The sequence below is a fragment of the Schistocerca gregaria genome, chromosome X (genome assembly GCF_023897955.1).
Source record: "Schistocerca gregaria isolate iqSchGreg1 chromosome X, iqSchGreg1.2, whole genome shotgun sequence".
Lineage (NCBI taxonomy): Eukaryota > Metazoa > Arthropoda > Insecta > Orthoptera > Acrididae > Schistocerca > Schistocerca gregaria.
Window position 1 is genome coordinate 532,525,418 of NC_064931.1, and position 27,825 is coordinate 532,553,242.

At 40.7% G+C, this 27,825-nt stretch overlaps 1 protein-coding gene across 2 annotated transcripts in view; it reads left to right on the forward strand.

The window, feature by feature from the left end:
• LOC126298747 (ras association domain-containing protein 8) overlaps positions 1 to 27,825 on the forward strand; it is an 83,108-nt gene that overhangs the window by 50,267 nt on the left and 5,016 nt on the right. For both annotated transcript variants that reach the window (XM_049990192.1, XM_049990191.1), the window contains exons 6-8: positions 3,658 to 3,797; positions 4,756 to 4,930; positions 24,253 to 24,382. In XM_049990192.1, the coding sequence (XP_049846149.1) occupies positions 3,658 to 3,797; positions 4,756 to 4,930; positions 24,253 to 24,382 (445 nt within the window). The remainder of the gene's footprint in view (positions 1 to 3,657; positions 3,798 to 4,755; positions 4,931 to 24,252; positions 24,383 to 27,825) is intronic.

The following is a 27,825-nucleotide window of genomic DNA, read 5'->3' on the forward strand; positions in this document are numbered from 1 at the left end:
GGTCAGTGTTTAGTACATCAAACCATTGTCTTACTGGATTAGTCTTTAAGTTATGTAATAAAAAGTGCTTCACAATAACTGTTGCAGTTTGAAATATTGGCAACACTATAAAATTTGTTTGAAATACAACTTCCTCACAGCTAAATTTTGTTCGGTGATGCGTTGTTAGCACAGATTGCTGCTTTGAAGTACAGCTACTTGAACAGATTCCAAATGAATTTTGTGGTAAATGAACTCTTACATTCCTTGAATTATATCTCTTCTTCTTCTTCTTCTTCTTCTTCTTCTTCCATGCCATATTTCTCATGTCTCTTTGCGTCGTCCCTCCCAATCTTGTTACACTATTATGATCGTATTCGTGTCATTTCACAATGCATTCCCGTTGCTTTCGAGTAATTCTGTAGGATTCTAAGCCATACATTCAGTAGTTATCTGGGTCCCCTTTTTGGTAATTTTATCTCCAGAACTGTTCTTGGTATATGGTTAAGTTCATGGCATGTCCATACCCGTGTAGAAGATTCTTTTGGAGCTTTTCCTCCATGTTTGCTACCTTAAACTAGTCCCAGATGTGGCCATATCTGACTCGCTGTCTATTAGGGTCACTCCTCCAGACTAGAGACGGGCAAATTCATTCACCCGTGCACCATTCCTTTTTTTTTATCCAGTTGTGGATGTGACGTGGATTTTAGATAAATTTCCAGAAAAAGATCAGGTATGCACAGAAATTCATTGATTAGCTTATGTAGACATGTTGTATACTTCAATTTCCATAGCCAAATGGATTAGTCACTTGATATGATGGATCAGTGATATACAAGCCAAGTAGAGAGAGGCTAGAGCAGTCTGAACAGTACAGATTACGGAACAGGCTTACAACCCAGTGCATACAACCCTAATCATTATTCACTTTTGATGGGTGTTTGTAATAATAGAAAGTACAGTGTCTTCATTTTCACATTGTTTATAGAAAATAATATATACTTCTGTGGGCATTACTAAAATGAAATAATTAGAAGTAAACTGTCATCTGTCAAACCAACATTAGACTACAGTTTTCTTGTACAATGAGCTGGCGAGTAAATTAACTACACATCAAAGTGTCATAGTATCTATGTGGGAAGTAAAGATTTACTGGGGAAAATCATGACTTCAGACACAGGAGTTGAAACTGTATACTAAAACAGAAGCTTTGTACTAGCAACAGGGGGCAGTTAAATATGCTGGGAGATGGCGGAACTTCATAAGTAAAATAAATAAATTAAAAAAAAAAACTTTTTCTTATTCAAGACCTTGGCAACATTGCCCACATCATTGCTCTGAATATCCTTACAGTTGGAAAAAAGACAACCAGTTTTTGATCAGCAGTCAGCTGAAAGGGTCTCCAAGGTTCATGTGTGGAATCACTCATCAATTATTTTAGAAAGTGAATTCCCTAGCGAGCACGGGCAGCCATTAACAGACAAGACTAAAGCGAATATGAAATTCAACAGTTCACTAAATAACATATTAATGTATGTAAAATATAAATTTTGTGTCCAAATTTATTTGCTCAATGCTGATAATTTTAAGCATATTTATATTGTGTAAATTACTACAGAAAAAGGCATGAAAAAATTGTCCATGAGACTCGCACTGAATGGTGGTTTAGTTAAATCATTAGTGTTTGTCACAACAGCTTAAAATACCACAACTTTTCGATGAGTGGGTGTGTTTTGATTGAAGGCATTTTGGTAAAAGACCTCGTGTATTTATCTTGAAGGCATAAGAGATATGAAGGGATTATATTGATAAATTTTGAATTAACTGTGAAGACTCTTCTCTCAGAACCATCTCGTAGATTATCTTTCCATGCTCCTAGGGGATCCATCATGCAGGGTGGATGGCAAGTGCCATTTACATATTAAAAAAGATTTATGTTCCCTGATAAAGTTGAATTATGACCACAAGAAGAGACTGCAGTTGTTTTATTTCTGCTTTCCTTACCAGCATGTATCCTGTGCCACTTCCGAAGGCAAACCAATGTAATTGGGTTTCAGAATTCTTTCAAAACTTTCTGTGTGTATACTAGGTTGACAGTAGTATTCCTATAGTATAGCTTTACAAAAAATTGAAAAATCATTTATGGTCCTTGTCCTGTGTTTTACTGTCTTAATCTCCTGAATCAAAAATGAAAACGACCACTACACTGAATCGTGAAACAAAACCAGTGGATGAAAGTATATAAGGATTCATGGAGGAATCTACCAAATCCCAAAGATTATGACTAATGGGATTGAACAGTTTGTTTCTAATAAAGTAAGAGTATTCTTAAACAGGTTTGATTCGAGTGAAGAGTTCTTACAATGGATTCTTCACAGTTTCATGAAAATGAAGATGATGTCAACACTACACCTAGTTACTAAACTAAAGGTTGTAAGTTATCTGGCTGAGACAGTGAAATAATTATGTACACATGGTATTTAATGCATGTTTTAATGTGTATTTTGGAGTGTGATAGTGGACAGATTACTGTTACTGTGCCATTGCCAATTTTTTTGACCGTATGGATCCATGTTAAAGCTGAACTGTTGACATTTCTGGAACAGGCTCATTTGTATACCTCATTTACACAGAAGTACTTCATCTGCTCATGAAATCAGCTTCCTTGTCACTAATTCCCACCTTTTTGGTGCCCAACTCATATACTTAAACACATGAACAAACAGTACTTCTTATTGTTGCCACCTTTCCATGTGAAACGTGCCCGTTCCTACAGAAGTTGATTTTTTTATGTGAATTCAAAACCAACCTCATCAATGCAACAACTCTTTGAGTTACTTTGTCATCTTCATACACGAGCAATTTTCTTGGCCATATCATCCACACACAAAACTAGTGAATCTTCTCAACAATTACATAGATGAGTATCCATAATCACACATTTCTGTTATACCTTGAAATCTATCTGTTAATACTCCCATGATGTGTACAAGTTTTAAAAGTCAAATCCTGAAATGAGGCCTACAATACCGTGTATTGCCCTCAAACTACCACAAATAGCATTTTGTAGCCACCAAATTGCATAACTTTTTGGTCACCTTCTTTATCACTTATTTATTTATTCACTGTGTTTGCTGTTTAAAGTCAGTATTTCTTAAGAGGAAATTCCTGCTACTTTTATTGACATTCCTACTCAACTTCTGAAACAAGCAGAGTAACTGATAGCTTACGCATCACAAATTCTTATTGAACCTGGTTTTAAAATCTTGATTTACACATGCAGATATCAGATATTACATTCATTTACACTATGTGTCATCAACATTAGTTTATTGTTCTGTTGAAGTGGAACAAACCGTAATGTACAACATACTTGAAGCATTAATAGTGATTATAAAAGATACATTGCGTCACCAACAGTACCTCTCATAGTCATAAACTAAACTTTTCCTTGTTTCTTATGAAATAAGTCAACAGTATATTAAAATTACCTTCCTTTTAGTCTTTTCATGCCCCTAGTTAATTCAGCACCAACAGTTTTACTACTTGTGTATTCCTTACTTATGTATAATTATGCAAAATATGTATCCCATATTACTTACACATATAGCAAGGTATTTCTTCCTCATGAGACTCACTTGTAGCTTAAATATTGATAGATTGTCCTCATAATTCCAGTTACGGCAGTTGGTGAATGTAGAAGAAGAGAGTGAGATTGTGCGTCAGCAAGAGAAGACTTTGAAATCTGAACTCACATTGTTACGTTCAAAACTTGCAAACTGTGAGACTGAATTGCTTCAGTGCAAAAACAAAATAAGGTAAATAACGCATGAATTGGTTTTTAAAATGTTACTTTGTACTTGCACTTGTGGTATTGAAGTAGCAGAAACCACATGCTATGTAGCTGTCTCATGCTACAGTTATAATCTGATGATTTTACGTAGGAGTAGTGAAATTGTTAAAGATAAATTCTTTATTGACCAAGAGAATGCTTTCTTGAATTCCACATAAAATAATCCCAAAAATGTTGTAAAGGGACTTGATTACTAAATTCACTTCGGACACGGGTACTGCTGACCTTGATGTCATACACTCTAAAACACAGCAACAGTAACCACCAACACCAACTCTTCAGGCCCTTATGTTGTTTTGCCTGACCACCTCCATGGTCTACTAGTAACTCACCGGCAACTGATGCAGAGAACCGAGGTTTGATTCCAGATGACAACATTAGATTTGTTTGTCAAGAAACCAAAACAAAAAACTACTTTGTATCATAAGACATCTATTTAATTTTGTTTATTTTGGTTCATTACGTTCATCTATATTTTACAGTTTTAAGTTATCTCTTTTTTGAGCACTTCACTGAATGTGAGTTTAATTAGAAGAATTCCTGATACACCCTGAATTGCCACCTGTGGTTTACATGGTATATATTCTTCTATTGATCTCAGTTTGGGTTATAAACAGGCCTCGTGTGCATTGAATAGCCCTTCATTTCAACTTGGTAGCCACCCCGCCCCAATTGTGTTTGTGTGTGTGTGTGTGTGTGTGTGTGTGTGTGTGTGTGTGTGTGTGTGTGTGTGTGTTTCCCTGGATAGGCATATCATGTGTAACCATCTCTCATAAATTAAAATCTGTTAGGTTCTTGTATGGATGAGCCATTTTAAAAAGTTTCAGCTTGTTTTCAATAATGGCACTATATTTCAGTGCAATAAATATAGTTAATAAATTATTTTAATATCATTTAAAAATAATATTTGTATGCCTATCCAGGCTGTTGCTAGAGGAATTGCAATTGGAGCAAAGATATGTGCTGCGGGAATATGAAGATAGACAGTCTCTGGAGCGATCATTGTTGGGAGAGATGGAACGTTTGCAACGGGAGGTGGAACAAGCACGTCAGAATGCTGAGATGTCTGCTCTTTGTGCTGAGAATTTGAAGAGAGAGGTATTAACTGGTATCATGACTGCTATTATCCTTTTTGTGTTAAATCTTAGAGTTATAAATTATTTTATGAACAGTTTGGTATTATTAATTGTAAGTCATAAATTCTGTTATACTGAGATTTGTAGACTTTTGATACAGATATACAATGTGAAAAAAAAAATGCTATACTTGATGGTCAGCATTCAGTTCCTCATCCCAGTTCAAAACAAAAGTGTGTCTTAAAAAACATAGTCCTCCCAATGGGTTTAATATAAATGCGAATTAAGAAACGATGATCTGGCAATGCTGTAACTGCATGCAGCATGGCCAAGAACAGGTAGCATGAACTCAGTGCTGTGCTGGAGCTGTCCTATTAGCATGAGGCAATGCAATGGGGAATAGAAATGCAGACTCATCAGTGTTACAGTCAGTTTTACGCCAAACCTTGCAGTTAAAGCATCAAATTGTATCCATTTTACACCTCCACAGTACGGTATCTTGTGTGTTTCTTTCTATTACTGTTACCTTTATTTAAACATTAATATGTAACATAAACTTCTTGCAGATGTAAACGACCACTTTGTTTTGTCCGTGACACAAATAAAGCCAATACAAAATAATAATGGATAAATGTATGATACAGTGACACATTAAACTTGTTTCGAAATAGGCAAGGACCCAAAATCACTCCTCCCACAATTCCATCCTACAGGTTTATGCCAAGGTGTGCTTGAAAGTCATGTTCATGGGTTATGTGTGGGTTGTGTTCCGATCAATAATGGCTGTTGTGGGGGTTGAAAATACCATCACAAGTGAAACTAGATACGTCAGACTGTATTATGTTCTTCATAAAAAAAAATTGTCTTCCACTTGGTGCAAAAGCCATTCACAAAACTATACTCATCGAATGCATTCTTCTGGCCTCTGGTGTTGAGTTAACATGTAATGATACTGATGCAATTCATCATCATGCAACACTTAAACAACCAGTCTGTGAGGTATCCGGAACTGCCTTGCTATATCATGGGTACTTTGCTGAGGTGATAGGTGTATGGTTTCAAGACTCATGTCCTCTGTGGAGTACGTCTAGTCCTTGAACAACATCTGTCCATTACTTGTGGATGAAGATTACCGGTTTCCCGAAGGCATTATTTCAGTTGATGAAAAACATTCCTATCAGGATGCCGCCATTGAGGGTACTGTGCATCATATACACATGCAGCAGCAGTAGCTTGGTAATCTGATGCACACAGCACCAAAAGCATATCAATGTATTCATCATTTATGTACTCCATCAGGAAGCTGCCCTACATGTACTTCACAGGACCAGTTATGATTGTACACTGCGTGGTTAGTAGACGCATGCAGTGTAGTGGATCCCACTGTCAAGTGATGGGCAATTGTTCTGTTACAAAATGATGTCCTGCTTTTAAACGATGAGAATTAGGGAATGGATGTCTAAAAAATAAAAAAGGAATCTGACAAGGATTCGAACCATAGTTCCATGATGGATGTGGGCTTGATTTCTCAGCAGTCTACTTAGTGAGCTATGACAGCTGGTACAGTAGTGCAGGGTGATACACATTTCTCTGTTCATTACGATGCACTGCACAGTGTGACAGTGTCACCAGCTCCTCGTTTTCATACGTGTGTGTTCAGAATGCACCAAATCTGATTTTGCTAGGTAAACTTTTGTCTTGAATCTGGATGAGGAATCACATGTTGACCTCCAAGTGCTGCAGGTTTCTGTTCAGTCTGTATTATTTGGGAAACATGTAGAAATATAAATTTCATGCAAAAATTTAAGAGTAAAGAAGGAATCTTGGGGAATTTAAACAAACCATCATTTGTTGTTGGTAAAATATTTTGAAAAGTGGAAGAAACAGGAAATACAAATTTAGTTGAAGCAAATGGCCAGAGAATATGGTCTGAAGAAAAAACAGGGTAAGCAGATAAAGATACACTTAAAGTGTATAAGATGAGCAAACAGATTGGGAGTTCGTGATAAGAGGAGTGCAGTTGTATCCAATATCACAGTTGGAATTCAGTGACAAGAGCTGCAGTGGTGCTGGTGTTCAACAGGAGCTACTTTCAGTTTCCCATGAGAGCATCCAAATTTATGTTTTCCTCACCACAGATGAGTGATCACCGGGTTGTCTTGAATAGTCTCTGGTCATTTGCCTACTCAGTTTTTGTCTAACTGATCCAGTGTTCCATCTAATGTCCACACCAGCAGTGGGTGTTAAACTCTTGTCCCCACCCCCAAATCTAGACTTTTGATAGGTGCAAAAGAAAAGAGCATTACTTACTTAAGAGATAAAATTATAGTAAACGGCGAACTCTGGACAAAACTAAATAAATGACTTTTTTAAGTTATAAAGTTCTATTTTTGAGAATTTTGACCATGATATAACATAAATTGGAAGTAATGACCTGAATAATCCTATAAAGTTGTGATAACTGCTGGACATCCCAACTTAGATTATTCCTAACAGCAGAGTAATAATTCACACTTCGAAGAAATAGAAATTTAAAATTATGATTAACATTGTTTATTGCAAAGCTCAGAAAGTTTTGTAGCCATATTCCCTCCTCCTTTAGCAGCTTGAGAAAAGTTTATCAAATTAATGTCTTGATACAGGCACTGATCATAGAGCCAAGAATGAAAACATGGTCTTGGCCCTAAACTTGCTGTTTTACTTTCATGTACTTCCCAAACTATGGAATTTGGAACAGTTAACAACCTAATAGAGCTCTAAAAACTTCAATATGCACCAAAATAAAAGTCTGAAGTATTATTCTTAAAACTTTTTAATCAAGTTTGGACCCACTCACTGGCATGAGTTTCAATACTTAATTATACTAGTATTGTGTGAAAATAAGTACAATGATGTTCCCATTTCAAGATTCTCAAACATTTTGTGAACCAAATTGGTGATTTATTTGTTTATAAATATGCAACCAGTCACTTTTTTGTTTTTTTAATATGGTTTATTGTACCATTAACTAGTTTTGGAGTCACCGCAGGCTCATCATCAAATGGACCAAGCATAGCTAGACACTGCGATGATGGTGCAGGTAAAAATGACGGAAAACATTTAACAAGTGGAAAGTTTATGTTTTAGGTACTTACAGTGCACTGCATTGTGATATCCGTAGGAAATCCATTCCCATAATGTGCATTATCAGGCAATACACATAGATATCACAGTATTGAATAGCACTTGGTTTTACACTTATTCACAGGAGGTAATCACTGGATTTAATTACAAAGACTATGAGTATGATAGAGATCACATTTTGCCACTTCATGATCTTTGACCTGAGAAGTATTGTACAGGGTGTGTACTACCCAGGACAACTGGGAGATCCAGGAAAAACCCGGGAATGTTTTCATCTGGGAGAAAACCGGAGAAAACCTGGGAATTTTTCATTATTTTAGTTTTCAGTTATATTTTTGTGATTTTGACTGTTAAGAACCGATACTCTAACAGAGAATATTACTGTATCCCTCTACTGCAGAATAATACTTCAACAATAAAACATAAACGAGAGAAAAAACGAAAATAACTTAAATTGTAAAGGAAATGCACCATATACGACGACACACAGTGCACATGCAAGCGTCTGCCAACAGCAAAGTGTGTCAAAGGCTTTAGGAAGACTATGCAGTGCTTCATAACAATAAATTGCCTCTGATGAGTGTGAAGTCACAACTGTTTACACTAGACTCATTTTTGCAGTTACGAGCGGGCTCCTCCGCATGCACAATTGAGTCGCATTTGAGTAGTAGATTCTCCTGCTTCCGGATACAGGAACGTGACTGTTGGCTGTGCAAGCAGTCGCAGCAAGCAGCTAGATGCTACCGGGAAAACAGGGCACCAACTTCATATTCTCGAGGAAAAAAAACTTGTTTCACAAAGTGCCTAGCATCCAGCGCATGTCTGTCTATCGATTATTCATGTGATTTTGAAATGCTTCCCTGTTGGTTTTGAACACATTTTAAGTTGGTTTCTGAATGAATCATAAGTTGATTTTTGAATGCGTGCATAGTGTACGTGATGTGTCTGTCAGGAGAATCCTCGTCATATCTAGAAATAAACTTTCCGCAGACAAAAGGGGATGGGGCTATATGAACTGAGCGGAGTAAAGCCGAACAGATGAATGCCAATCACTGTCTAATTATGTGGTTGACTGGGTTTGCGAATGATCAGCGTTGTTATAATTACAAGCGAAATCCGTAGATTCAGACTACCAGAATGGAAATCAGTGACTTCGGTAATAACAGGTGAGAAAGATTACGTATTATCTTCGCGGTATATCCAAGAAAATGAAATTTTGACAGAAAAGTTTTGGCCAGATCGCTACATTAGTAAGAACTAGTTGTACAGTCTCCGGCTAACAGCCGCTTAAGTTCTATTCTGGAAGGAACACTGAAAACGTGTTGTACAAACACTTAATAATGCCTAACCGAAAATAATCGCGGGATAACTGAACCTGTGACTCTGGCAGGGTTAGTGAAGTTAATCGGCAAACAAATTTTGACAGTGGCAGGAATATCTACAGAATTAGTGATGACAAGATTGTTTGTAATAACGAGGAAGGAGAAGAAATGGAGACATCACACAAATTATGGAAGAATAAAATGATTTAAAATTTATATAAAAATTTCGTAATACTACTTTTTGATCTCATGGTTGAGAAACGGGTGCGTATGAATGAAATGTGGAACTATTTCCTAACATAAAGCTTTTTGCTTGTAGTAGGCATAATAGGCATTTGATATTGGTACTTCATGAATTATATTCTGTCGTGTTATAAAAATAATCATTTGTGCCAAAACATTCTCATTAATTTTGTGTTTGTTACAAAATTGCTGCAGTATTAGAAAAGCCTATTTTGTTTTATCTAGCAGACAGTGACAAAATAGACGTAATCACATCGAGAAACCACACTAGCCTTGGGTATTATTTGTGTTAACAGCTTTTTCAGTAATAGATAGTGATATTTCGATTTTTCATGTAGCAAAACATTTGATGAACTTTGATGAGGTAATAGATTATTTCACAGAAAGGAAAGCACGCCATGTAAAGCTGTAGCAAGATTAGAGAGAAAAAAATGCTAGGAGCTGAGGATTGAAGAAATGTGTACTTTCTTGCTTATCTCTTGTCTTTATGGGTTTTTCCATTTTTTGTAATCCAAAAAACCGCCTGCGGCTTAGAATCAAGTGCAAAGCAAGTGGAAGTTCTGAAAAATGTTGGTAGGTGCCGCCACAACTAACTTCTTCCGCCGAATATATGTAGCGCGACACAGGCATGCTTTGTAGGCACAAAGATAAATACTGGCGCCAAAACCTCTGCGCCAGTAAATAAATTAAAAAAAAAAAAAGTGGAAGACGAGCTTTTTTTCTCCGCCCTGAGTTTCGACCACTGCATTTTCATACATTATCCAATGAAGTAAATACAAATTCCGTGTTGTTCATCTTCAAATGTAGCAGAATTTCAATGTACTGCGAAAATCCGACTCGCAAGACTGGGATATTTGTCAATATGGCCAACTTTCCGTTCTGAATTTTTTCCTACCTGTGAGAAGAGATGGTTGCTAATAGGAACCTGATGAAATGTGAATCACATGCAGTATTCTCTTCACGATAAGAATAATACAAATATAAACATTTTGCCATGTATTCTTTCATGTTTGGTGCTATCTCATTTAAATCCTGTCTGCCTAATAAACTACGTAACTAGAGTGAGACAACAGCAAAAGCGGAAGAAATGAAGCACGGCAACTGACTAGATTTATAAATCTAAGATGACTCTTAATTTCTGTGCAGAATTTGATGTACTAAAGAAGCGGCCGCAAAGATTTTCAAACGGAGAAAAATTTTCGCCTAACTCTCGTTCAGAACATCTTCTATCATACACAGTCTATTATTTGGTTCTTGTTGATCATTATCAAACAAAGCAGCAGTGTAAGTAACAACAAATAGCAGTCTCTTGCCATTGTTTCGCTAATGAGACAATTCCTCTCTTTTTTTTTTATTGTAAGCGGTGGTAGCGCGCACAAAAGCAAGCCATGCCGCTAGCGGCGACAGGCCGTAAACACGCGCAATCAGAACGCAACGAACAATGCATGACACAGTACAGTAATGCATTTTCTAGCTTAGAGTGATGTAAACACCTATAACAAAGAAAACGGCACTTATCAGATCGAAGCAAAATAAGCAATCGATTCAAACCAGACGAAGCACGTGAAAAAGGAAGGGTATCCATATAAATACGGACGGAGTGCCTGACGCATAGCAGTGGCTACCTGGTAAAGCTTAACTGCTAAGCTTACAATTCGAACCAAACTACTGTAGCTGTATCGTCATTCATGCGACCTACATTGTGTCTCATATTACAATGGACCAACCTTGTTTCGATTTGGAGGTGCGGCCTAAAACTATTCTCTCCCCTGGAATTTCGAGTCTCAAATTTCAGGTGCGGCTTAGATTCGTGATTTCCCCCCCCCCCCTTCCCCCCCCCCCCCCTTTATCTCGAGTCTCATTTTCCAGGTGCGGCTTAGATTCGAGTAAATACGGTATTTGCCCTCTGCTCTTGTCTTCACATGTTTCTTAATGATCTTGTGAAATTATGCAGTGACTCTTAGTCTCTAAAGGCCTTTGTTTCAACCATGTCAAGTGGCAGTGACGTTTTCGTTCCATATAACACCTTGTATCAGATTGTAAGCTGCCACTGTAAATGAAAGATATATGTACCAGTCATAATGCTACAGGTTCACACAGTCACTTATCTTCCTTATCCATTCTACCATTTGTCTGTAAGTGTAGTAGGCTAGTTATTAATTTCCAAATTTGTAGCAACATAAATAACAGTTTCATCAAGTCGGACATGAAATTTGTCCCCTGGTCCACGATTATGGTCTAAAGCACAATGGTGGTATCCACTTCTCAAATCCATAATGGAGAAATACCAGCACTGTCCTAAATTGTCAATGGTATCCACGATATGAGGAATGAGGTATGCGTCAGTCACTGTCTTGCTGCTAAGTCGTCTGTAGCCACAGTGAAACCTACATTTCTTGGATCCATATGTTGATTTCTTTGGCATAACCACAGCAGCGGCACCCCATGGACTAGCACTTTCCTCTGTTATCCCATTGGCTAACTGTTGGTCTATAAAGTCATCCATAAGCTGCTGCCAATAATGAGACAGCCGATATGGTTTACAGTACTGGTCCTTGATATCCCCATTGATATCCGATGTTATGTCACAGTTGTTGCCAACAATGGCCCTTGAGGGGGGAGAAATCCTCAAACTAAAGTAATAATTACTCCATTTTTTTCTGTTTTGGTCCCTTGCAGATACTCTATTTTCTTACATAATACAATTCCAGCAGCAGCATATGGCTGACCATGGTGTGTCCAAGTCATAGTGTAGGATGTCCAGATTCACTATAATCATTCCCTTCACCAACTTTATTTCCTAGGCACTATAATTATTGAGATTCACACTTACCATTCTCCCGCTATCTCCCTCTTGCATGAGTACAATACTCCTCCTAACAAAATGCCATGACATATCCAATATATTACTCTTTTCCAGTGATTCTACCACACACAATATACCAACTGATACGTCTGGCTCCACACTTACCCAAAGCGACTTTCCAGCTCCCTCAGGCACAATATCATGCAAATCAAGCCTTAGTGGTCTTGTATGCAACTTGGATGGCATGTCCTTTAAGACAGACACCACTTTGCGACATCATTCCATTGGCAACAGTTTCCCCTAGGTGAAATGTTGTCTCATGAATTGTCATCAAAAGTCAGTTTTGGCATCGTGCTCATTCAAACAGTCCAACCCTAGGATTATGCAGTAACTGTTACTGTGGAATCATCAGCAATTGATACCATGCAGAGGGTATTATTCCACTATATGAAGTTGAATGAAGTTGACCATAATGGTTATGCAGGTTACTACGATAGGCAGCCATGAGCAATCCCTTCCTCCAACAGCTGGCTGCCTGGGGGACACGCTCCCTTGGATCGGTGCTATCGCGTCATGCATCTCGCTGATAAGAGGCCATTGCAATGATCCTCCAGTCTCTAGTGTTCGGGCTCCAGCATTCTGGCTGCAGTGTTTGAGCCTCCAGAGTCTTCAGTCTTTGGTCTATGTCCGAAGTCAGCTTAGCTGAGATAGAGTTGTGAGTACAAGTGTAACAGACTTAAGTCAGTGATTAAATTTCAAGTAGGACTTGTTAGGAGCAATACCCGTACATACTTCAGGCTACTATCTAGATTCATATCAGGATATTCAGTGGAATCATTGTACCATATGAAGCATAGAATTATATTAAACTTTGACCAGTGTATGTGTCTATATTTGTATGTACATGTCTATATTCCTGCCATAGAACCCAATACCATCCCGACAGTGCACAACAGTTACTTACATGAGGCACCACTTCCCACATTGTTTGTACTGAACTGCCCCAATTTAAAAACTTAATCGAACCGATCCAGTTAATTTTATATCAGTGTCTCCTACCCACACAGCCTGTAGTGTGGTGGGTTCAATTGTTTTTGACTCACAAGGTCTATCCTAGCTACTGACACGGTCACCTCAACAAAACCCTATATTTTATGCCCTTCACATCCACTATTATAACACACTCCACCTCTGCTTACATGTTTGCTGCATCAAAATTTACTGGGAACACCACTTGTTGGACTTGGGGTACCTTTCGTGTTTAACACTTGCCTATTATCTCTGTGTCTACCTCTCCTGCACCAAGGGAGTTGGCATGCATTTGGGAGTACAACAATTCATACCCATGTCCGAATATTCTGATTTAGGGTTTCTGTGGTTTCCCTAAATCATTTCAGGCAAATTTCGGATGGTTTCTTTGAAAGGCCATAGCTGACTCCCTTCCCCATCCTTTCGTCATCCGATTCGACCGACGACCTCACTGTTCGGTACCCTCCCCCGAATCAACCAACCAACCATCATCTACCTCTATGGCCATTTTTATTATTCCAACGCTGATAACCATCCTTTCTACCCAGTGAGGTTGTTGACACTGCATCTGAATGTGTGTCGATCAACCTCACTTGTAGCATTTCACATTATCGGAGAATACCCCCACGGTTATTGCATACATGGGCTGCTGTATTACTTTCTTTGAGTTCTGTTGCTACTCTAACTACAGAATATAGGTCTTCTTGGATACGTGTCCGCACTTGTCTCGACATGTCAAGTGAAGGCCCCTCAGGAATTCGTCAAGTGCTCCATGCTCAGCATATTGCCTTATTCATTTCATTGTTCTCCCCAACTCGTATGTCTGTACATTGACGTCACACATTCTGCCCACAGACTTCTCTATCATTTCCCTGTGGTGTTTTTTCATAAACATACTCAGTTGCTCCTGAAGGAACCTTTCATTATTTCTCTTCCTGTACCGTTACAAGAGACTGTGCCTCAATAGTTAAACTTTTTTTTTCCTTCCACACATATAACAATTGTTTTTGCCTCACCAGCCCATCACAGTTTATCCAACCAACTGCCCATCTCTACTGATGTCTTCAGGTTCTCCAAAAAAAAGACACCATATCAACAGTTGCCCTACCATAAAAGGGAGTGATCACTGCAGCAAAGGCTGGATCTGCTTCAGGTACAGATAGCTGAGCAAATGCTAAATGTTCATCCCTAACTTCAACTTGTCTCTAACTCTGACTTATCTGTTGTTAAACTATTTTGCCTAGTAACATCCTCACTGCCTCAGATTTGGGCACACCTTTGTCTCTGCATCCTATCCATATTGACAACCATTCATACACTAATAATCATAACCTATTTATAATTCATGCCTTATTATCGACCATGTAGACTCTGTACACTGCCTGGCTGTATGCCCATAGCGGGGGCACATACAACATACTACTGATACAGATTCGGTACATAGTACACTACGCCATAGCAAGTTACGCGGTGTACATCTAACAGCATGTAAATAATTCTCCTTGCAGTTACCAAAAAACTGTGGTACATTTGCAGGTTCTATTGGTCTGAACAAAGTACTCTCAGATTACGATGTACTTCTTCTCTAGACCCCACCTCTTCTACATCCAGAAGTAGAACAAAAGTTTTGTCACTCACCGCATTGTGATAGTACTGCCTGCTGCAGTTGCGACATCATGCTGCGTGGTTGGATCTTCTGACATTTACTGGAGATGACACCAGCTGAAGTAGATCCTGGGGTGTCAGTGCACAACTTTTATTGGGATAGTTGGCAGCTGCTGGTTGAGCCGATGGTGTTAGACAGAGGCATCAGTGAAACAATTACAACAAGACAAGTTCTTTATTATGACTCGTGTAACTGCAGATGGTCGCTTCTGTGCAGCGGCCAAGCCCCCCCTCTCAGCATGTGGTCAGTCACTGTGCACAGTGTGTTGACACTGGTTGCACAGCCTGCGGCTGTGACGTGTGCCAAGGACTGCTGAGACGAATGTACAGCTTAGCAACGTGTGACCCAGTATGACTGGCCGTGTGGCAAACTGTTAGCATCAGTGGTGCTGCAAGCAGCTGGAATGCTTCCAGGGGAAGCCAGTTTCTTAGCGAGAAGCTTTGCTTCGGCAAATGGCAGTGCATGCAGCTACAGCCCCCATACAAATGAAGACAAGTGGACAGTGACACTGTCCTGGAATCGACCCACTGGCCTGTTGGGCAGGAGTCAGCTGCTGCTGCTGCTGCAGTGGCCCAGGAGCAGCCCCTCTCCCCATGCCACACACCCCCTCAGTGGTACGTTACTAAGTCCCAGCAGAGGGATCAGTACCAGTAGATGACTCTGCAGTGGCGAAGGCCCCAGCTGATGGTGGCTGCTGGTTGGTACATGTCCACTTATCACCCAGCTGTCCCAATAGCTGCTGGTTGACTGCTTTGACCTTAACTGAAATCGGAGAGTTTATATGCGAGTCAGTAGCTCAGTTTTTATGGTGGTGTACTCCTTTGGGACACATACAGGACAACAATTTCGTGCCCAGAAGATGAAATAATTGCCTGTCTCAGCCTGCTGAGACAATTATCCTGTGTTTCAACAAGAATGGGGTGCCAAGCTTGCCCCATCTCTGAATGAATAAATGACCTTGTTGCTGCAAATGGCATGCTAATGTACTGTGCCTGCTGGCTGTCTCTGGCGTCTGCTGTGCTTTACTACTAGCTTCCACAGAATAACCAGAAACCCTCTAGGGCTGCTACAGTGTTAAAAATTCTGGAAAAATGTGATGATCCAGAATTTAATGTATAATAATGTGTCAAAAGGCTTATTACAGAATGACTGAAGCCTGCTATCACCCCCACCTCACCCTTCCCCCTCCGTCCCCCACCCGTTGGTAGTTAGGGGCACTTATTCTTCTGTTGGTCGCAAAACATCTACTTTGGGAGCAACATAACCCCCCCCCCCCCCCCCCAAATGCCGGCACATCGGTCCTCCCCTCAGCTGGAGAAGCAACAGCTTCCTCCAGCTCCTATCGCATGGAAGGGGTCCCTTGGGACTCTACCCTCCAAGGTCACCACCTCTGCAAAAGTGGACACCACCCGGTGGCTAAAGGAGTCACAAGCTGCTGGTCAAAGGGCTTCATGGTCATCCTCAGTACTGGAAACTGTTTCAGAGAAGCCCTCTCAGCAAGCCCCTTAAGAGCAGCGAGAGGGCAAACAGAGTAAGAAGACAGTCAAGAATGAGCGACTTCGGTGGCCCCCACACCACACTCCTTAAAAGTTCTGCTTCTGAGGAAAAGGTGGAGATTGTAGCATCCCATGAGGACCTCGATCTCACCGACACCTCAGAAGCAATGGTAATGGCTACAAGCTTGCAGCCAGTGGCAGTAGGTGACTCTAAACTCCCTCTTTGGTCCCTTCATGCGTTCCCAGACTACAGATAGTGTCATTCTCTAGTGGAATTGCATCAGTTTTTCTCCCACCTGGCTGAGCTATGACAACTCTTAAGTGTTACACTTGCTTTTTGCATTGCCCTTCAGTAAACTTGGTTTTGAGCAATTTGCCCCCTCCACCCCTCCAGCAATGCAGACCCCAGCCCTCAGTGGCAGGTATTACGAAAATTGTAATGATTGTAACAGGATGTCAGGTGGAGTATGTATATATGTCCTTATCTCTGTATGTAACGAGCTTGTGCCCCTTTTAGAAGCTGTGGCTGTTAGGGTGAGGACAATGCAGGAAATTACCAGCTGCAACACCTACCTTGCTCCAGACAGTGAAGTACTACTGCACTAACTTCTCAACTCCCCCACACCTTTTCTATACCTGGGTGATTTCAATGTCCATAGCCCTCTGTGGAGTGGACCCAGATTACTGGCTGTTATAAAGATGTGGAGACTCTACTGACTCAACTAAACCTTTGCGTCCTTGCCCCCACTCATTTCCGCCACATGCTCGGCCATTGATCTATTGATCTCACAGTTTGTAGTCCTGGCCTTCTACCGTCTATCCACTGGAGAGCTCATGACAACTTGTGTGGTAGTGACCACTTCCCACTCTTCCTGACCCTCCCCCGGCATCACCTGGATGCTTGCCCCAGATGGGCTCTTACCAAGGCTGAGTGGGACACTTTTACCTCTGCTATCACTGTTGGATCTCCATTGCTTGGTAACATTGATGTTGTGATCCAGAATGTTACTACAACCATTGTTTCTGCAGCTGAATTGGCAATCCCTTGTTCCTCAGGTTGCCCCTGGTGGAAGACAGTGCCTTGGTCATCTCTGGAAATCGCTGCGGCTATTAGGGACTGTAGGTGGACCTTGCAATGCCATAAGCAGCACCCATCAGTGGGGCACCTAATTGCCTTCAAATGGCTCCAAGTCCGGGTCCGTCAACTAATCAAAAGATGGAAGAAGGAGTGCTGGGAATGGTACGTCTCCACCATTGGAAGATGAACCTCTCCTTCCCAGGTTTGGACTAACCTCACACTCCTTTACAGATATCAGACCGCTGCAGGTATACCTGGGATGGAGTTGTATGTACCGACCCAGACGCAATTGCAGAGCGTTTTGCCAAGCATTATGCTTGAACCTCTGCATTTGAGAATTATCACCCCTCCTTTTGTACTCTAAAACAGCGGGTGGAACAACAAGACTTATCTTTTACTACATGTCACCCTGAGCCATACAATGAATGCTCCATTTAGTGAGTGGGAATGTCTCAGTGCCCTTGCACATTATCCTTACATAACCCCTGGCCCTGACAGCAGCCATCACCAAACGGTTAAACACCTGTCAGTGGATTATGATCTCCTTGCCATCTTCAACCACATCTGGAGCAATGGGGAATTTTCATTGCAGTAGCAAGAAAGTATAATTGTTGCAGTGCTAAAACCTGGTAACAAACTGCTGGATATGGATGGCTATTGTCCTATTAGCCGCACTAATATTCTGTGCAAACTGCTCGATCATATGGTGAGCCGGCAATTGTGTTGGCTCCATCCCAGAGCAGTTTTCGCACTGACAATCTGGTGTACCTGGAGTCTGCCATCCGAACAGCCTTTCTCTGCCGTCATCACCTTATTGCCCTTTTTTTTTTTTTTTTTTCTTTTTTCTTTTCTCTCTCTCTCTCTCTCTCTCTCTCTCTCTCTCTCTCTCTCTCTCTCTCTCTCTCTCTCTCGCTGAAAGCCTATGAAACTGCTTGGCAACACCATGTTCTTGCTACATTGCACAAGTGGAATCTCTGGGACCCACTCCCAATTTTTATACAGAACTTTTTGTTACTCTGCACTTTCAGAGTTTGAGTCAGTACTGCACACAGTTCCCCCGCATATCCAAGAGAATGGGGTCCTGCAGGGCTCTGTACTGAGTGTCACACTCTTTTAGTGGCCATGAATGGTCTCGCAGCAGTTGTGGGGTGCTCAGTGTCATCCTTCTTATATACTGGTGACTTCTGTATGCCCTTTTGCTCATCTGCTATTGGTGTGGCTGAACATTGACTGCAGGGAACTCTACGAAAGGTGCAGTCATGGACACTCACGCATGGCTTTCAGTTTTCAGCCGCCAAGACTTGGATCATGCACATCTGTCACCGACATACAGTTCACCCACACTCACAACTTTACCTTGATGACCATCTGCTTAATATAGTGGACTATTGTTGCTTTTTAGGGCTGGTTTTCCGTGCTCACTTAACTTCGATTCCCAACTTAAGCAAAAGTGCTGGCAGAACAATAACATTCTTTGATGCTTCCCAGCATTGCAGATGGTGGACCCTTATACATCACTGTGAAGTTTGACTTGTGACAGGAGATTTCCTAATAAGCCCTGTGAACAGCCTACTCACAAAGCTGAGGTTTTTCCATTGCACATCAGGCGGAAACAACTGCATGCAAATTATACTACGCACATTTGTAGCTTGCCTAATCATCCAATTTACTGTCTCCTTTTCCCTAAGGTGGCGAGCCATCTCCTACAACAGCAGCCCAGATTGGGCAGTACAATTGCAGTCTGTATCTGGTCCCTTCTCACTGAACTCGAGTCTTCCCTTTACCACCTCCCCTCCGAGTCCATTCACGTACATCTCCATGATGTATACCTCAACCATAGTTTCATCTAGACATCTCACAAGTGCCAAAAGACTCAGTTCACTATGCACATTCGCAGCTTGCCTAAACAACCAAATTACTGTCTCCTTTTCCCTATGATGGTGAGCCATCTCCTACGACGACAGCCCAGATCGGGCATTACAATTGCAGTCTGTGTCTGATCCCTTCTCACTGAACTCGAGTTTTCCCTTTACCACGTCTCCTCCGAGTCCACTCATGTACATCTCTGTGATGTATACCTCAACCGTAGTTTCATCTAGACATCTCACAAGTGCCAAAAGACCCAGTTCACCCTGCGTCTCTCTGTTACATGTTTCTCTCTATTCTTGACATTTCCCAGGGTTCAGAGGTAGCTTACAATGATGGCTTGATGGATGAGTGTCACGTTGTGTTTGCTTATGCTCCTGTGGGACATACTGGAAAGCACTCCTTGCCAAATGGCTGCAGTAATTTCACTGCAGAACTGGTACCCATCTCTCAACACCCTTGAGAATATCCATTCCTGTATCAGGGAGTCATCCTTCAAGAATATCCATTCCTGCATCGAGGAGTCATCCTTCAAGAATATCCATTCCTGCATCAGGGCGTTATCCTTCATTTGTAGTAACTCCTTGAGCACCTTACAAGCTCTCAACAAGTGCTATCCTCACCATCCTTTGGTGGTGGCCATCAAAGAGTTCATTTACATCCTCGGACAACATTGACGCTCAGTGGTCTTCTTATGTTCCCCAGGACACATCATAATTCCAGGAAATGAACTTGCCAACAGGGTAGCCAAAGAGGCTATTCATAAACCGAGTAAGGAGATTGGAATACTAGACTCTGATCTGTGATCGATATTCCACCACAAGGTTTTTGGGCTCTGGAATACAGAATGGCGCTCCCTGACTTTGCCGAATAAGTTATGTTTAGTAAAGCAGACAATGAATGTGTGCCAGTCTTCCATGCGAGCCCCTCACAAGGAATCAGTTGTCCTTTGCTGGCTCCGCATTGGATGTACTTGGCTGACTCACGGTCATCTCCTATGTTGCAAGGATCCACTTTAGTGTTGCTGTGGTTCAAGCTTGACAGTGGTCCACATCTCGTTGGACTGTCCAAATTTAGCCACCCTGGGGTAGACTGTTAACCTTCCTGATGCACTACCTATGGTGTTAGGTGACAGTGCCTCTATGGCTGATCTAGTTTTAAGTTTTATTCAAGAGGGTTTTTTTATCACTCATTCTAAGGGTGGGTGTGTGGCTTTCTATCCTAGGCCTTCATCCTACCTGCATTTTAACTGTTCCTCACTGCCTCTGGTGCTGTCTATTCAACTTGGTGTTCATCTTTCCTCTGTCTGTGTTTTTCTTACCCTGTGTTTTTAGGCTGGAGATTTTAGTGTGTTGCAGAGTGGCTGGCTCATCCTTTTGTTATTCTTGCGATCAGTTAGCCCAGGCCACCTGCTCTATTGTTTTAACACCTTCTCTTGCTTTTTTTTCCTTTTAGTTAATGTTTTCAATTTTGGCTTGCTACTTTTGTTGTCTCCTTAAGTGTGGTTATACTTAGTTTTCCGTATTTTACTCCTTCCCCAGATTTCAAGCAATAGTATTCTTTTGGGGTATGGTTTTAATCTGAGACCTGTGTGACTAAGGGAAAAGCAGCTGATGACCATGCAGTTAAGTCCCATTACTGTATGAACCAACCAACCACCCAACCAACTGATCACTAGCACTCATATAGTTCCAAAAAAAATGACAGTTAGCCGTGAATCTAACAGTGTGGGTTACATGATTGTGAAAATATTTGAAGCACAGGTCATCACAGTAGAGAAGTGGAGAAGATTAAAAACATCATGCCACTAGAGAAGGAAAAAGGATGACATGTATTATCTTGGAAACTTTCTAAATAATTGCCCTTCATCTTCCTTCCCCTGCCCCCTTCCACACTCTGAAATATTGGCCTGACCCCCCGGGCCCCCGGTATATGGCCCCATTGTTTCACTTTAGGTAATGAAACATTAGTTCACTATTTTGAAGATAGAGACAAAATTTCAATCTCTTACGTGGTGGGACACAATACACAATCATCCAGAAACAAGAAATTCAAGGAAGCTCTCTCTGCAGGACAAGACATTGTTATCGTCTTTGGATCTTAACTGTGAATGCAGTGCTAAGAGGTGCAATTATTAATTTACAGGTACATTTCACCACACAGGAAGAGGTCAGTGACAGTTCCAACTGAATTTGCCCCAGAAAGATTCCAGCACAAGTGTTTCTGCAGCACAATAATGTGTACCTTCAGTGAACTATTATTGACCAGTCATCCTATAGCTCAGATGTGGTGCCATTAGACTTGTATCCACATGGCCGTGCGTTTCTAGGTGCTACTGTCTGGAGCCGAGCGACTGCTACGGTTGCAGGTTCGAATCCTGCTTCGGGCAGTGGCTGTGGCTGTGGTGCATGGTGTAATGTTACTGTCTGATTGACACTGGTAGATACTGCAGTACTGCAGATAGACTTACGTAAAAGTGCATAGACTATCATGACTTTCAGAACTCGTATATCATTCTCTATGAAGAGAATGGATAGGTAGGGGAAGGTTAAAAAGGAAGGGGTAGGCCATTCAGTTTCCAGGATGAGAAGGGACCACCTGTTGTGTGGATGAGGGGTCTGGCCAGCAATTCTCCCTCATAATTCTATAGATTTTTCAAATGAATTTTCCTTTCTATACACAGATGAAGGCTTCAATAGATACAGCATGTTCAGTTCACTTTATTGAAGTTAAATCTCCTTGAAATTACAGACACATTTATATTGTTGTTCATAGTTGTCATGCGTATTATTTGGAGCATACTGCATCTTCTTCTTGTATGGTTGGAATGCTCTGTGGAAGATTATTAACATCAGTGCTCATACTACTTGTACCAAACATTTACCTGAATTACTTGAAGTAGCTTGCCACTTTCATATAGCTTTATTTATGGCAACATGTGTTTTGGTTTCCACCCATCTTGTTTGCATAATACATTTATATCTTCATCAGTACTATGTTTTAATATATTAAAAACAAAGATTCCAAGACTTACCAAGCGGGAAAATGCCAGCAGACAGGCACAAGAACAAAACACACAAACACACACACAGAATTACTAGCTTTCGCAACCAATGGTTGCTTCTTCAGAAAGGAGAGGGAAAGACGAAAGGATGTGGGTTTTAAGGGAGAGGGTAAGGAGTCATTCCAATCCCGGGAGCGGAAAGACTTCCCTTAGGGGGAAAAAAAGGACAGGTGTACACTCGCGCACACACACACACACGCACACATATCCATCCGCACATACACAGACACAAGCAGACATATTTAGGCAGCGGAAAGACTTCCCTTAGGGGGAAAAAAAGGACAGGTGTACACTCGCGTGCACACACACACACACACACACACACACACACACACACACACACACACACACACACGCACACATATCCATCCGCACATACACAGACACAAGCAGACATATTTAGGCACTAAATATGTCTGCTTGTGTCTGTGTATGTGCGGATGGATATGTGTGCGTGTGTGTGTGTGCGCGAGTGTACACCTGTCCTTTTTTTCCCCCTAAGGGAAGTCTTTCCGCTCCCGGGATTGGAATAACTCCTTACCCTCTCCCTTAAAACCCACATCCTTTCGTCTTTCCCTCTCCTTCCTGAAGAAGCAACCATCGGTTGCGAAAGCTAGTAATTCTGTGTGTGTGTTTGTGTGTTTTGTTCTTGTGCCTGTCTGCCGGCATTTTCCCGCTTGGTAAGTCTTGGAATCTTTGTTTTTAATATATTAATATATTTTTCCCATGTGGAAGTTTCTTTCTATTTTATTTACATCAGTACTATTTTTTATATTTATTTCTTTAACTTTTCTTTAATTGCAAGTTGGTTGGCCACATTACAAATGCAGTGCTGCATCAACACATCTGTAAATTTAAAAGTGTGTGTGTGCCATGTATAGAAATGCAAACCATGGAGCTACAATCTATAGATAAGAGGCAGATGCAGTCAACAAAGAGTAGTATTGATGAAGTATGTGTGTTACACACCAGTTGAAAATGAGTGAAGATCTGAAACATGTATTGACATAAATAAGTTACATAAAAGTGGCAGCTTGTTGCATCTTCATGTAGTTTAATTCACAGTCATGGACTCCAACTGTCATCATGATGGACAAATTAAATTCTAACCTGTAGCTGAAAGACCTACATTAAGTTCCATAATTTTGTTAAAGAATTTTACCTGGCTGGCATCGTAAGTAGGCTTTTGCTGTGAAACTATAAATTGGCAATTCAGATAAACAAAGTCCTGCATAGGTCCGTGTTACTAGAAGCGATCATTACAGCACTGTGTGTGTGTGTGTGTGTGTGTGTGTGAGAGAGAGAGAGAGAGAGAGAGAGAGAGAGAGAGAGAGAGAGAGAGAATAAAGCATTTTGAGTGCATCATATAAACAGCTTGACTGTATTCTTTTTACGTGTGCGTGTAATGTAAGTACAAGCTGCAACTCACATATATTAAAGAAAATTTTGACTAATAACAACATGACATTAAACTTAAATTGTTTTGTGGAGTTTCATGTTTGCTTAATGCAGAATGAACATGATTTTCAATTCATTCATTTATATTTTTTAAAAGGTGGTTAGTTACTGTGTAATAATACATCATAGTCTCTGCATTTCCCTGTCACTGATGAGGGACAAATATTAAGTTTTATAAAATATTTTGTTAAAGGTCTCAGCCCTTGAATCTGCAATCGCTGACAAGAAACGTCAGGTGGAGCATCTTGTCACAGAAATGAAAGAAGCTAATTTGCAAAGCCTTGCTATAGCTCCTGCAGATGAAATAAAACACTTGTTAGAAGGTATTTATATCTTAAATAAATGTTGTAATTTAGCTATTATATTATTTCAGGGTTTAACTAGCATCAGTTAATGACATGTGACTGTTGTTCACTATGTGATCAAAAGTATCCGGACACCCCCCAAAACATGTTTTTGGTATTAGGTGCAGTGTGCTGTGAATTAGGGCCAGGTACTCATGAGAGAGCAGAATGGGGCACTCTGCGGAACTTACGGACCTTGTACGTTGTCAGGTGATTGGGTGTCACTAGTGTCATACGTCTGTACGCGAGATTTCCACACTCCTAAACACCCTTAGGTCCACAGTTTCCAATGTGATAGTGAAGTGGAAACGTGAAGGGTCACATACAGCACAAAAGCGTACAGGTCGACCTTGTCTGTTGGCTGATAGAGACCGCCGACAGTTGAAGAGGGTCATAATGTGTAATAGGCAGGCATTTATCCAGACCATCACACAGGAATTCCAAACTGCATCAGAATCCACTGCAAGTACTATGACAGTTAGGTGGGAGGTGAGGAAACATGGATTTAATGGTTGAGCAGCTGCTCATAAGCCACACATCACGCCAGTAAATGCCACGATGCCTCGCTTGGTGTAAGGAGCATAAATATTGGACCATTGAACAGTGGAAAAATGTTGTGTGGAGTGACGAATCACCGTACATAATGTGTCAATCCTATGGCAGGTTGTGGGTATGGCGAATGACCGGTGAACGTCATCTGTCTGCATATGTAGTGCCAACAGTAAAATTTGGATGCGGTGATGTTATGGTGTGGTCATGTTTTTCATGGAGAGGGCTTGCACCCCATGTTGTTTTGTGTGGCACTATCACAGCACAGGCGTACATTGATGATTTAAGCACCTTCTTGCTTCCCACTGTTGAAGAGCAATGTGGGTATGGCGATTGTATCTTTCAACATGATTGAGCACCTGTTCATAATGCATGGCCTGTGACGGAGTGTTTACAGGACAATAACATCCCTGTGATATACTGGCCTGCACAGAGTCCTGACCTGAATCCTATAGAACACCTTTGAGATGTTTTGGAACACTGACTTCATGCCAGGCCTCACCGACCGACATCAGTACTTCTCTTCAGTGCAGCGCTCTGTGAAGAATGGGCTGCCATTCTACAAGAAACCTTCCAGCACCTGACTGAACGTATGCCTACGAGAGTGGAAGCTGTCATCAAGGCTAAGGGTGGGCTAATACCATATTGAATTCCAGCATTACCAATGGACGCGCCACAAACTTGTAAGTCATTTTCAGGCAGGTGTCCACATACTTTTGATCACTTAGTGTACTTACTGCTTTTAGAGATTGTATTGAACATTTTTTTTGCAATCATTGTATGGGTCATGTAGACTGCATTATGTAAACTGCTGTTATCTGTGTATGGTGCTATATCTTCTAATTTTCCAGATTACATTATTAGGTGAATTAGCACAAATAAAACCAAGAAAAATTGATACAGTGGTGGAAAACCCAGGATGGAATATAAAAAGTGATATGTAAAGGAAACCAGTTGCCATACTATCCGATCAAAAGTATATGTACACCTCTACGTAGTGCGGAATTCATTACTAGGTGTCCAGATAGGCAGACCCAAAAGTGTAAAAGGAGACAAGGGGTATTGTGTTAGTGAAGAAGCGATAACAGCAGAATGAGTCAGTCAGAAACTGAGTTATTTTGAATGTGGACTAGTCATTGGATGTCACGTAACACTCAGGGACACTTCAACGCTTTTAAAGAAGATGTGATTGTGAAATGGAAATATGAAGGAACAACCATAGCTAAACCAAGACCGTGGAGACCTCATGTACTGACAGGGATTGTCAAGCATTACGGTGGTTCAATGACTGTGTGTAGGGAATTAAAAAGAATGGGGTACAGTGGTCGAGCAGCTTCTCATAAGCCACACATTTTTGTAATTAGTGCTTGTGTTGGTATAAAGAGTGATGGCACTGGATTGGATGACTGGAAACGAGTGATTTGAAGTGATTAATCATGCTACACCCTGTGGCAGTCCAACAGAAGGGTTTGAGTTTGTCAGGTGCCTGGAGAACGTTACCTGTCATAATATTTAGTGCAAACAGTGGAGTACAGAGGTGGTGATTTGCGGTATGGGGGTGTTTCTTGATATTGTGCATGATCCCTTTATTGCATTTAAGAAAACACCAAATGTGGAAGGATATGAAAACAGATTACAATATTGTGTATTGTGTACAGTTGAGGAACAGTTCAAGGTGGTGATTGTTTGTATCATCTTGACAATGAAGTTGGCCATAAATCCGTATCTATGAGGTAAAGTTTTATCGACAATAACATTCCTGAAATGGACTGACCTGCCCACAGTCACGACCTGAACCCAATGATACACCTTAGGGATGAATTAGAACATCAACTTTGCTCCAGACTGCAGCCTCCAATATCACTACCTCCTCAGGTTTCGGATCTTGAGGAAGAATGGACTGCCATTCAGACACCAACTGAGTTCAAGCTGTCATAATGGCGAAGGGCGGACACATCCCATATTGATGTCCATTAATAGGTGTCTGGATTTTTGTTGAGATGGTGTATTGTGAATGATCTGTACCATTATCATTATCAGATTAGGGTGTAGTTGCCTGTTGACACATCAGAGAGATTAAAAAAACATTCTGCACTTGATATTGGTACTGTCTCTTAGTTTAGTAGATTTAGATTATGTAACTAATTATGCAATGGCTACATCAAAGAATCAGTACATATGTGTTGTTATTTATTAATTGTCCAATTCCTTTGGGCCTGCGGATATCAACAATGATGGCTAATAAGCTCTTAAAACTGTCAGGCATGACCAGAAATAATCACATTCAAGAATATAGCAAAACTTAATTGAAAGCTACCTAAACATCATTTTAAAACATTTAGTGCAAGATTCAGAAGTGCAGTTGCCCTTGCCATCAATTCAGACCAATGGGATTCTAAAGGAAAGAAAAATGGAAGTACAGGTAAACCTACATCATCAGTGGAATTCAGTGTAAAGCTGTCTCTCTCCAATCATGAACAGGGCACTGCAGTTCATGTATGTAATTCAGTTTTTCAATATGCCTTGAAGCATTTGAAACTGAAGTTTAGACAGTGTTCATAGTGACACATTTCAGCCAGAAGGGTTATCAACATGCTAAGTAGTACACTGAATTGCCATCATCCAAACAAAATGACAAAGATCTGCCTTGTAATGGTTGCCTGCAATCGACAATTTAGCTAATGATCTACCCACAAATTATGGCTTGTGGTTACCATGAGAAGAATGCAACAATACTGATGGCTGCCTTTTACAAGCAACTAAAATGGTTGCATTAAACCAGATGATAGTGACAGTTTCCACATGATAAATTTGGCCTCTATTCATGTGCTACAAACAAACGCAAAAAATCTATGCTGCTTCCCCATCACCAC